We start from the raw sequence: 11,978 nt of genomic DNA, 5'->3' as shown, positions 1-11,978 counted from the left end.
CCTCCTCTGCCCACAGCTCGGGGGGGGGGGGGGGGGGGGGGGGGGGGGGGGGTCTATACACCTGTGGCTCACTCCAGGGCTGTGCACCAGTCAGGCCTGCGAGACTTTGTGCTCCGCTCTTCCCAGGGGAGGTTTTTTTATTTGTTAGAGATTATTGTTGTTTTTTAAATCATTATGATACATCTGGGTGGAGGCAGCCATGCATACCTTCACTCAGAGATCACTCGTGCCATGCGGGCAGGGGCGCGGAGAGATAAATAAGGGATCCACTTAATAGCTCACCAAAACAGAAAGACATAATTCAGTATCGATTGAGTCTACGGAGGCGAGATGAAGAGAGTGGAGGCTGTGTGATGTCTGCGTGGAGAAACCAGGCCCTCTGGGACATTGATCACCGTGAACTGCCAACCCCAGACCTCATTTTGAGAAAACCAGTAGAACTTTATCTTATTCCCTGTAATTAATTTTTTTTTTCTGTCAGCAGCATTGGATTACACTGACTGACACAATTATTTTCTGCTGTGGTTCTGTGACACGTATCCGCATATACAAGTACAGGGGAGACACGTGAGCTTAGCAGAATTGTGGCTTAATCAGAACGATGTGATGGCAGCTAGCATGGCATACGTGTCTGCCGTCAGTTCTCTAGGCCACATGTTCAACTGGCCGGGACCCGTGAGGTCAGATGGATTGCCATGGTTTCAAGCTGTCAGTAAGAACGTCAGAGCTTTCAAACCACTATGTTAAATCCAGGAATTACAATAGAGTTGAAAAGAAAGGGTTTTTTTTAAAAGGTGGTATTGTTGATGTAACTGACAGTGAAATAGAATAAGCTCACCATTACTGCACAAGATAAACACAGTCTGTACATGCAGATCTCATTGTAACGTGAAAATTAAGGCAGTTTGAAATGCAGTTAAACAGGTGGGTCTAAAATGACAGACTGCTTAATTGCTATTCATCAACATCAATGTCGCAATACACAGTAGTAACAGCAGTACTAAAGGCTGTTTCAATACAACAGTTGTTGTAATGCCATCTTAATATGTAACAGTAACTGGCAATAAGGTCACTGTGTCAGCACCACAACAGCAAACGCTAAAACCTTCACTCCATGAATTACTAAAAACCATTCTGTCTTCTACCCCCCCCCCCCCCCCCCCCCCCCCTGGCAGATGGCAGTCCCAATGTCCTCCATCCTCCCACGTCCCCACCCTTAGCCCCACATCTCTTTGTGGAGGCTGAGTCTACCTCAATGGTGGCAGCAAAGGAAAAGGGCTCAAGCCCCACCCCTGGGGCACCCCTGCCCTCGGAGCAAGACACGGAGACTGACCCCGAGACGGAGACGGAGGAGGAGAAAGCCCTGCGTCTCCTATATTGCTCCCTCTGCAAGGTGGCTGTCAATTCACCCTCCCAGCTGGAAGCTCACAATAGCGGTGAGGGCTCCTTCTCTTTGCTCTGTGGTCTGTTGGCGTGTCCTTGACCACTCTGTAAGATGGCCGTCCCTGCTCTATAGCCCGGCGTGCTCAAGGAGAGAATAGACAAACCTGTATGATAGAAAATTTCCATTTTAAACAACAGTGGAAAATAATTTAAGGAAAACACAGTGCAGGTTAACCTGGATTAAATTAGCGTTTACCTAACTGCTTCTGTCCCCAAGCACAGACTGTGAAATGGTTTGAAACGATTTCATTATTCACTTTTAAAGCATTTCTGCATGAAGCAATTTTGTCTGAAGCTTCTTTGATGGGTTCAGTGAATCATTATTTCCAGAGTTGTCTTACAAAAGCAAAGACAGCATAACTATCCAAAAAGCATGGCGCAGCAAAGTATACTCGACGTCAGTATTCTCCAGCGAACCCAGAGAACTGCTAAAGCAGCAGGACTGATATGCTGCAAAGATAAACAGCTTTAATTTGTGCAGTAATACGATCACAACCAGACATATTTGACCACAACAAGAAGATACAGAAGTTGTCTTAGCCCATCTTGTCAGTATGAGTCACCGATGACATTTCATTCCAAAACATTGCAAAACAGTTGAGCAAAATAACCTTAGTGTACTATACACAACAGAGCCATAAAACATTTATGGAGCCCATTAGCAAGAACCATCATTCCCAACATTGGGTGAGAAGTTTTATGCGTCGTTCAACTCATAACTCACCACACATTCTTCTTGACTGCCAACTTTATGTTACAGCAGTGCCACTGATTCCACGTTGATCTGGGTTGTGTCTCATCATGTTCCTCAGGCACCAAGCACAAGACCATGCTGGAGGCTCGGAATGGCAACGGCTCCATCAAGTCGTTCCCCAGGCCAGGAGTGAAGAGCAAGCTTCCCACATCCACAGCTGCAGCCACGGGCTTGCAGAACAAGACATTCCACTGTGAGACATGTGACGTGCACGTGAACTCGGAGACGCAGCTTAAGCAGGTCAGAGTCCACATGGCAGAAAGACGCGTGCTGGAAAGGGGGGGGGGGAAACGAGCCAAAAATCTGCATTTGATATTACGGTAAAAGTAACTATGCTCTAAACGTTTTGTAGAAATGTGAAAAATTTGCGATCGTGTGCAAGTGCATGCCAAAAAACGGGTCTGTGTTTATCAAAAGTGAGAGAAACTCATCTGCAATTAAGTCTCCTCTGTCAATACAGCTGTATTCATCTGGATGCGGAAAAAGTGTTAACAGATCCTGGATCAGTGCTAGATGGTCAGCAAGTGAGGCCCTGTAACTCTCTGCTTCCTTCCGTTCAGCATATCAGCAGCCGGCGCCACAAAGACAGAGCAGCAGGAAAGCCTGCGAAACCGAAGTACAGCCCGTATGCCAAGACCCAAAGAGGACAAACCATTCAGCAAACGGTGGGTACCTGCAAACATGCTAATGCCATCCAGAATTAACCACGCAAGAACCTCAGGGGATGAACATGAGAGAGCAGATATCTATATTAACATAGCATATATGGAGTGAGATATGGAGTGTATTTATGCATATACCTTTTGCATATTTTTGGTTCTGAACATAGGGATGTTATATGTTCAGAAATGAATTGCCTCTGTGGACCAAATAACATTTATTTAATTCAGTATATGTTTTTTTTATATACATCCGAATAATTTATTGTATAGTATTATAGAGAAACATAAAGTTGCATTTAAAATAGCCAGGAAATGATAAATATACAATATACTACCAAGGAGAGTCACGAGGTCTTTTTAGATTCTAATATTCATTTAACCTCTCTTTCTGTTCCTGCCTGCCTTTGAAGCCAAAACAACTTGGATGCTTCAGACTTAGTTACTCCAATCCTGTGTGTGTCTGACTTGTCCCCACAGCTGAAAATCCCTCTGAGTAAGGACCTGTGTCAGGCCTTGCCAGCCACGATAGTGCCCTCCCACCTAGCAGCAGTCGCCGCGGCAGCTGCTGTTGGCCCCACCTTCTCTCTGCGTGCCAGCCATAACCCCTCCCTCTTTCAGACTCAGTCCCTCCCCACAGCCCTTCTTCGGCCCGCCCCTGGGCCGATCAGGACCGCCCATGCACCAGTACTGTTCGCTCCCTACTGACCTCTGAACTGTGACCTCTGACACGTCAGCTGCACCATCTCAGCCTTTGTGGTACTTTGATCCGGTCGTATGTGGGTGCTTGCCTATGCTCCACCCCCTCCAGTGTTACACATGAGTCCAGCCTGGATCTGATGTGTGATACTACACCGCAATAAGTAAAGAGACAAACCAGGTAACTATGCATTGTCAGCGCCATGTGACACACTGACTTTAAAGCTATAAATGTGTTTAGAGATATAATGTCTTTTTAAAATTTTATTTTAAATGTAGTGTGTTATTGATGTGTCATTGCTTCTGAGGAAAATTATGTTTTCTGTATTAAAAGAAAGAGGCTGAAAATAGTCTGGGGGAAAAAATATGTTCTACTGCTCTGCTGTTTGCACTTTAAGCCCCACCTTCTGTATCTGTCTGCAGCGCTTTAGATGGCTAGAACATGTCTTATTCCTTTCTGTATGTATAGTCTTTGTTTTATTGTGTATGTGTGTGTATGTATGTGTGTGTGCGTGTGTGTGTTAGAGATAGTTTGAACTGATAAGGGGTATTAGGGGATACTAGAGGAAAAACAAGTTGGTCTTGAGAATAAAGTACTGCTGATGTTTTTCAAAGTACCGCTAAACTATATTGGGATACCTGCTAGGCAGATAAATATATATATTTGTGTGTGTGCGTGTATGTGCATGCATGTGTGAGTGTGTATGTGTGTTTAATTTTCTCTTAAAGCTACACTTGCAAAAATCCACAGGTTGCAAGGATGACAAAGCTTATGTTTCATCTAGCAATGTGAAAAAAAATTAACTATTTCAAATAAAATCATACTTTGTTGTTTTGTACAATTAAAATACTCTCAACTAGTAACACACAAACACACATGCACACACACACACACACACACACACACACACACACACACACACACACACACACACACACACACACCACCTGATGGTTTTGATTATTTCTAAGACTTGTGATAAATTGTTAGGAAATATCTCAATCTATTATATTTCATAATTGGAAGAGTTCTTGTTTATTCTGGTCAGTGAAATGTTTCTATCCAAGATCAGTCATGAGTGATTAATAAATCTATTCAGCCAAGTTTGACCCTAAACTATCAAACACTAACAACATGCCTAATCTGATGGGCCCTGCACCAACCCTCTACGTTAGTTCAGAACTACGCACGCTTCCACCGCTACTCTCCATACCCTCTACCAACTATGAATCTGATCCATTTTGCTCTCTGACACCTCAGTGGAAGTCACATTTGTCAAATGCACGTCAGGCTCCAGGTGTTGGATGAACCCAGCAGTTCCCTCCACAGACCCATACTTGAACTCACTCTGTTGCGTACATTTCCCACCATGACTTATCTGTGCCTAAAACAGATAGGGGGGGGGGGGGGGGGGGGGTGGAAATCCCTCTTGTCCACACTCCCAGCTCTGCTGCAGCTCAAGGCCCGTAGAGCTGGTCTGGTGAGCAGATACTGCGGGCTGCTGAATGGTACTGCTGGCGCCGGTCCGGTTTCCAAGACGATGTCTGAACTAATAATGACCAACATCTGTAGCAATGTGGGATGTGCTCTGTGCAAACGGCTCTTCCAGAAAGCTGTCCGTGCACTTGCATGCGCACGTGTGCACGCACACACAAGGACATGCATACACATGCACATACACACTGCTAGTTGCATCCCAGGCAGAGGAGCAACACAGCAGTAAAATCAGGTGTTCTAATGTCAGATTTGCCAAATATTTTATACACACATACACCACAATAATAAAATAAAAAAACCACATGATTAAAAAAAAACAAAAAAAAACCCCATTTATTTACTGATCAGTGATGAATGGGGTACAGGCTCGCTAAAACGTTGTGCATGGTAAATCAACCATGTGAGTAATTACACCTGTTAGACCAATTAGACCTGTGCACATAAAATTCGGGTTGGTAAAGTGTCCAGTGCACGTGCAAAAGTAAATGTTTTGAATGAGGTGGATGATGAGCATAAACTTTTACAAAGAACTACAATGCGTATGAGGCACTTTGAAGGGCATTACGAGTAGTTACAACAATGTAGTCTGACATGATTTATGGTCCAATTTCTTGAAGGCACTGTAATGTGAAGCTCATCTTACCTACTAGAAAATATTTACATGTCACATTCAGTTAAACAGTGATTTCTGGGTTACAACGTTTGACATGTAACCCTAGTATGGTATGGTAACGAAAGTTTGTACTTATTGCAGCCTTAATGTGGACTTCAAAGGTTTCTGCTCGTGGCCGCTCATTTCAGCCTTTTGCGGCGCAGATGACTCACTTGAGCTGAAAGCGATTTCGAGGACGGGGTGTTTGAGGAGGAGAGACCAGGAATACACGCGAAAGACTATTTCTGGCTCGCGTTTCCCTGTAGACACCATAACACGTTTACACCACTGTGTCCTTCTCTTGAAGTGTCTGACATAGGATGTGAAGAAAGCTAATGGACCTAGAAGGCCGTTGACATCCCCCCGAGGACGGACTGGCAAAATCAAACGCTGCTTACCTTCAGACGTCAGATTGTGACAAAAATAACTTAACATTTCGGTCCGAGATCGTTAAGCCTACGAAACGAACATATAGGTTTATTAGCCATCGATAGATCCCATTATTTTACACACAGTTCATGAGATAATGCAGTGTATGGATTTAGCAACAACTGACTATATTAGTTGTGAACCAAGCTTCACTGTAATGGTAATTTAGTACCTTGAACTATTGTTTTCGCTAGACGTTTAGCCAGCGAGGTTTGGAGCTGTTACGTGTAGGTCAGCAAGCACGATAGTTAATGACGATAATGTCGGTCCATTTAAATGATGGATAATACCTTTCAAACCTCTCACCTTGTTCAAGGTTTCTTCCTTGTGGAATTTTAGGGAGTATTCCCTTGCCACTGTTACTCTTTAGTCGTTATTCTATCCCGTAGCCGTAAAATCCTTCACCTCGCTTGATAACCCGTGGCAAAAGGTGAGTTTTCGTTCATGGGTTAAGATTATAATCGCGATTTGGCATTTATTCGCCTGTCGTTGTAATGCCTGTCTTTATCAATTAAAGTGACAACTGACAAAATATGGGCTAATGAGCGATTGTTGACTTTTAATCAAGAAGGAACAAGATGCATACCGTTTGGCTTTGTCTGATGGGAATTCTGTGGGAGGCAATGTCAGAATTAAAATATTTCATGTTAGTCTGACTTGGACGTACTAGCATTCAAAGACTTTCTTACAGAAGCAATGATGATTGCCTTCAGAGCCTATATGGCCAGATTCCTCTCTACAATTAGCCTACTGCTTTCGAAACAAGCAAGCAAACAAATAAATAACATAAAGAATAAGTTTCATGAAAATCTGTTGCCATAAAAATCCATTACACCACTAGACACCTTGCAGTACTAGTCATGTTCCCAGGTATACTTTCCTGACAAACAATTCGTTTTAAATACGAAAACGCCGTTTTAACAAGGCAGACGCGTCTGTGTCCAAGTGAGAATAAGCGACTGTACAGCAGCCTCAGCCTATGGCGGAGTGGAGGGCGTGTCAGATGGCGGAGCCTATAAAGAATATGCAAAGTAAAGACAAATAAAGTGTCGGAGGACAGGTCTTAGGTCCCAAATAGAGGACATCTTGGGGAACGGGGGACGTATGGTCACCCTATTATAGCCTACAATGTAATATTCTAAAGGGGCAAGATTTGTTAGATTAACCCTGGTTAACCAAAAACAGAGTTCTGAAGGTGAATGTTGCATTTATCTTCATTGCTGCTGTTCCCTAGCTCCAAAGTTTGAGAGCTGACATTCAGATGCAGGGCTACTGGTTTGGAACTGCTAAGTGTAGGTCAGTATACGATAGATAATAACGATAATGTCAGTCCATTTAAATGACGTATAATACCTTTCAAACCTCTCACCTTGTTCAAGGTTTCTTCCTTATGGCATTTCAGGGAGTATTTCCATGCCACTGTTACTCTTTATGCCCTCATTATGGAGACTGGATCAGTAACTGCTCTGTGGGGATGTTGGTTGAATAAAGAGCTGCACAATTAAGGCTGATTGGGATTTAATTTAATTGTCTTAAAGGAGAAACCCTCTCAAAGTCCATAATTTAATATATGATTCTTGACCATGAAGATAATTGTGGAGTAATTAACCAAGCACTAGTCTTTCTCTAATTGGAGATCTCACGAGCCTTTGTGGCAGCCCATTATGTATTAAATTGTACATTTTTAGTTTTCATGAACTCTGGATATAAAAAAAAATGTGTCAATTTGCAAATCATTAAATCCAGTCTGTTCCTCAGTTTGGGTGAACGTGCTGAATACAGGCATCACTGTTAGAGAAATGATTAAGTATTCAGTTTTCCATAGGGTCTCCAATGTGATGGTACAAGGTCAAAGATTTATAATATATTTCCATATAAATGTATTAATGATTGGCTAGAGGGTTGGGAGACATAAAATGCATTGTTAAAATGAGGTGTCCTGAGAGTGCTGTCAAAACTCAGACTCCTTCAGGTGGTTCCACTTCATTTCCTGGTAAGATGTGTTTTTGGTTTTCTTCTGGAGGTGGTAGCTTAAAGTGGGGTTTGGAGGTGGAGTGACGTAGTTATAAACGTCATTTTGAGAACTTTCACTTGGCTCAACAGAGAAACGGGTGAGTTAGTTTGTAAAAATTACTAAATTACACTGGGATCAGCATCACGAGAGACTGTTCATCAGGGGACATGAAGAATCATGCAGTACACTGAGTGCCAGAAGCAGGGACAAGGAGCCAGTGCCCAGACCTGGGCTCACGACTTAGACCATCATCCTCAGTGTCCTCCACCCACAGTCATCTGTAATGAATTCAACAGAGCTCTTGTTCTAATTGTTCTGTGAACATGCTCGAGGATGGTGGGTCCGATAGGACACGAGTGCGAGCTGGCCAATCAGCAGACTGAGGTGGGCAATGCCTTCGAGTTCAGGCTGTTCTTGTTATTCCTCTTGTTTTGGCCATAAAAAAAAAAAAAAAAAAAAAAAAAACTGGCAAACTGACATCAGCTGAATCTGAACCACTGGCAGCTTGTTCTGGAATGTTCCATACTGACCCATGCACACTGGGTCACGCATATTTGCATGCGCATTGATTTATATAATGTTTTGGCTGCTTTCAAAAGCCTCAGAACAGTTTGCCTATGCAAAAAAAAGTGCTGATTCAGAGGAAGGGCAGGTGCAGAGTATTACAACTGGAGTGCCAGACCACCACCTCAACCTGTTTAAGCACTGAACACAAGATTGGCAAAAGGTCTTTGCAATGACTTGCACTGGAGACAGCATTGATTCAATTATGCCTAATTTCATATTATCCATTTATCTATATGTAGAAGCAGTTAGCGCAGCTCATCTGTCTAAAGCAAAGTGCTGCCATCTGTTGGACAACAAACGTATGCACAGATGAGTGAATTAAGAGCATTAAAGCTATACTGCATTATTATTCATAACAGAGCTCATTATTTGTTTACCTTTCTTCACTTATTTTGTTAAAATGTCATTGTAATTCACTGCTTTTTTGCAAGGGTCACCTGGCAATATGTATGACAGACAAAAGTCAAATTACAATCCAGTACACAAACAATTGGATGCATTTATGATGGTTTAAAATCATGTGTACAGGCTCTTTTAACAAAACACAAACAAACAAAAGTACCATTGCATGTCCTCGCTGACTCTAAAGCCACTTGTGATAATATTTGCTTGATTGTGAAGGGCTCGGTTTGTTCCCAGATGCAGAGATGTTGGCAGGCTTTGATCATAGGCTGCACAGCCTTTGTCATAGTTGACACTGTTGCTAAGGAAACAGTTGCTATGGGGAGGAAAGTAAACAGCTGAACTTCATCCAAGTGCTACTTGAGTATTTGAAGAGCAGAATAGAATCATGGCGTGCACTTTAAAACAGGCGTACTGAAGTTCTAAATTATGGCTGTTGTAGTTGAAGGACTATAGGCAGCTATTCTGGTGCAGATACTCATCTGCTCTTGGCATGAATTTTAGGTAGAAGTGTTTCTAATTAACTCCATTTAAAGAGACACTCGGTGAGTTTGGAATAAAGTAGTGACACCATCAATTGATTTGATATTAAGCTGAAGGAAATAGAGGTGTGTTCACATCCTCAAATTCGTAGACAAAGGGCTCTATGAAAAAATATACATGTGAAGTGTTTTGGTTTGTATGATTGCTTTGATTCTGATTACCTTTTGTCACATCCAAACAAACAAAACGTAATATTTTCCAGTAGATCACAAAGACTTTGAGGTATCTGTAAGGAAGTGTCTTAACAATTAAATGTAGATGTTTATCACACAATGTAAATGAAGTCACTAAAAATGACAGTGTACCTTTATCAACAGTAAGCGACCAAGCTGTTTTTCCTCAGGGCCCCATCACTGCCTGAAGGAGACAGACTCATACTTAGCTTTGGGGGGTTCCAGCTTCTTGGGGAGACAACACAGATACCAGCATCAGCGCAAGAAGCTCTGTGGCACTGGGTCAAAGCCTGCTGCTTCCTGGCACCATGATTCGGCCCGAGGAAGCGGGAAGACCATGTGCTGTGGGGGAGAGTGTAGTTGGGTCATGCCCAATGGGGTCACCCGTCAGCACCACCACGGCCCTGTGTGAGGAGACAAATGAACTGTGGGAAAAGGAAACGGACGTTTCTGTTACCCTCTAAGGCCCGCAGAAATCTCTTCCTGTTGTCCTGCTTGCCTGCTTGAGCTGGCGTGTCTGCTGGACCCAGCCCTGTCCCTGGAGCCAAGCGAGCAGGTGTCTCTCACTCAAATAAACAGCCCATTCTTTAAGAATAGGCAGCCAAGCCCGGAAAACCCGGAAGATGTCAGAGAAGCCGTTGAGCTGAGTCAGGCTTTCTCCACCACCTCCACCTAGATGGATGGAGTTCTGTCTGAGAACAAAACCTCCAGGAGCCGCTGGAGATAGACGGGGCCTCTTCGGGGGACGGGGGGAATTCATTATACTGCTCATATTACAACAGATATTACAATTACAGTACTCTGCAGTTTATAGGTGTGTTTACATTTACATTCACAGCACACCACTCTTATCCAGAGCGACTTACAAAGTGCTTTGCATCTGATCACAGAATTCATCCTAGGTAATAGTACGGATAGGCTAGAATTCAAGATACCCTTGAGTCAGACTATTACTAAACTAGATCGTTCCACCATCTTGGAGCCAGGACAGAGAATAGTCTGGAGCTTTGTCTTCCATGAGACTTTAAGCGTGGAGTTTCGAGTTGAGCCAAGCTTGAGATTCTGAGTGCTTGCTGTACGGATTGACTTTTGACCATGGACATCATGTAGGGAGGGGCTAGTCCATTTTTGGATTTGTAAGCAAGCATCAAGGTTTTATATCTGATGTGTGCTGCTACTGGAAACTAGTGAAGAGAGCATAGCAGAGTCACATGTGAGAAATTGGGAAGATTGTAGACAAGTCGTGCTGCAGCATTCTGAATTAGTTGTAGAGGTCTGATGACCCGTAGAGGAAGACCTGCAAGTAGGGAATTGCAGTAGTCCAGCTTTGAGATGACTAGAGAATGCACAAGCACTTGAGTAGCTTCCTGTGAAAGGAAAGGTCGTATTCTCCTTATGTTATAGAGGAGAAATTTGCAGGATCTGGTCCGCTTTGAAACGTGTTGAGAAGGACAACTGGTTCAACGTTACACTCAGGCTTCGAGCAGTTTCTGATGGTGTTAACAAGGTGTTCTCAAAGGAAACTGTGAGCTTCAAGTGGTGAGCAGTCATCCATGACGCAATATCTGTCAAGCATGCCAAGATATGCCCAGAAACTTGGGTGTCAGAATGAGGGAAGGAAAGAATTAGCTGGGTGTCATCAGCATAGCAATGATAATAGAAATCATGAGACAAAATAATGTCACTAAGGGAACGAGTATATAAAGAGAAGAAAACAGGGCCTAGGACGGAGCCTTGGGGGACTCTAGTGGAAAGTTTACATGGATTGGATGTGGATCCTCTCCATGTTACCTGATAGGAATGGTCTTCAAGATATGACTGGAACCATTTCCAAGCACAACCAGTCACACCGAGGCTAGAAAGAACAGAGAGGAGGATGTTGTGGTTAACTGTGTTAAAGGCTGCAGAAAGATCTAGAAGAATTAAAACTGATGATAGCTTGTTTGCCTTGGCAGCATGGAGCTTCTCGGTCACTGCTTTGAGGGCCGTTTCTGTTGAGTGTGCCCATTTGAAGCCAGACTGATTAGGATCATGGAGTTGGTTCTGGGTGAGGAAGAGAGATAATTGGTCATAGACTGCTCGTTCCAGAGTGATACCGGTCTGTAGTTGTTCATGTCAGAGGTGTCAAGTGTTGCTTTTTTCAAG

The 11,978-nt window shown here is 43.3% G+C and overlaps 1 protein-coding gene across 2 annotated transcripts in view; it reads left to right on the top strand.

The window, feature by feature from the left end:
* Positions 1 to 4,576, top strand: part of znf385d (zinc finger protein 385D) — a 26,488-nt gene extending 21,912 nt beyond the window's left edge. For both annotated transcript variants that reach the window (XM_077012407.1, XM_077012408.1), the window contains exons 5-8: positions 1,176 to 1,436; positions 2,256 to 2,437; positions 2,758 to 2,862; positions 3,337 to 4,576. In XM_077012407.1, the coding sequence (XP_076868522.1) occupies positions 1,176 to 1,436; positions 2,256 to 2,437; positions 2,758 to 2,862; positions 3,337 to 3,564 (776 nt within the window). In that variant the 3' untranslated portion in view covers positions 3,565 to 4,576. The remainder of the gene's footprint in view (positions 1 to 1,175; positions 1,437 to 2,255; positions 2,438 to 2,757; positions 2,863 to 3,336) is intronic.
* Positions 4,577 to 11,978: the final 7,402 nt, after the last annotated feature.

The sequence above is a fragment of the Brachyhypopomus gauderio genome, chromosome 7, assembly GCF_052324685.1.
Source record: "Brachyhypopomus gauderio isolate BG-103 chromosome 7, BGAUD_0.2, whole genome shotgun sequence".
Taxonomy (NCBI): Eukaryota; Metazoa; Chordata; class Actinopteri; order Gymnotiformes; family Hypopomidae; genus Brachyhypopomus; species Brachyhypopomus gauderio.
Note: the sequence above shows the minus strand (reverse complement) of the source record. Positions and strands in the feature narration are given on the sequence as shown.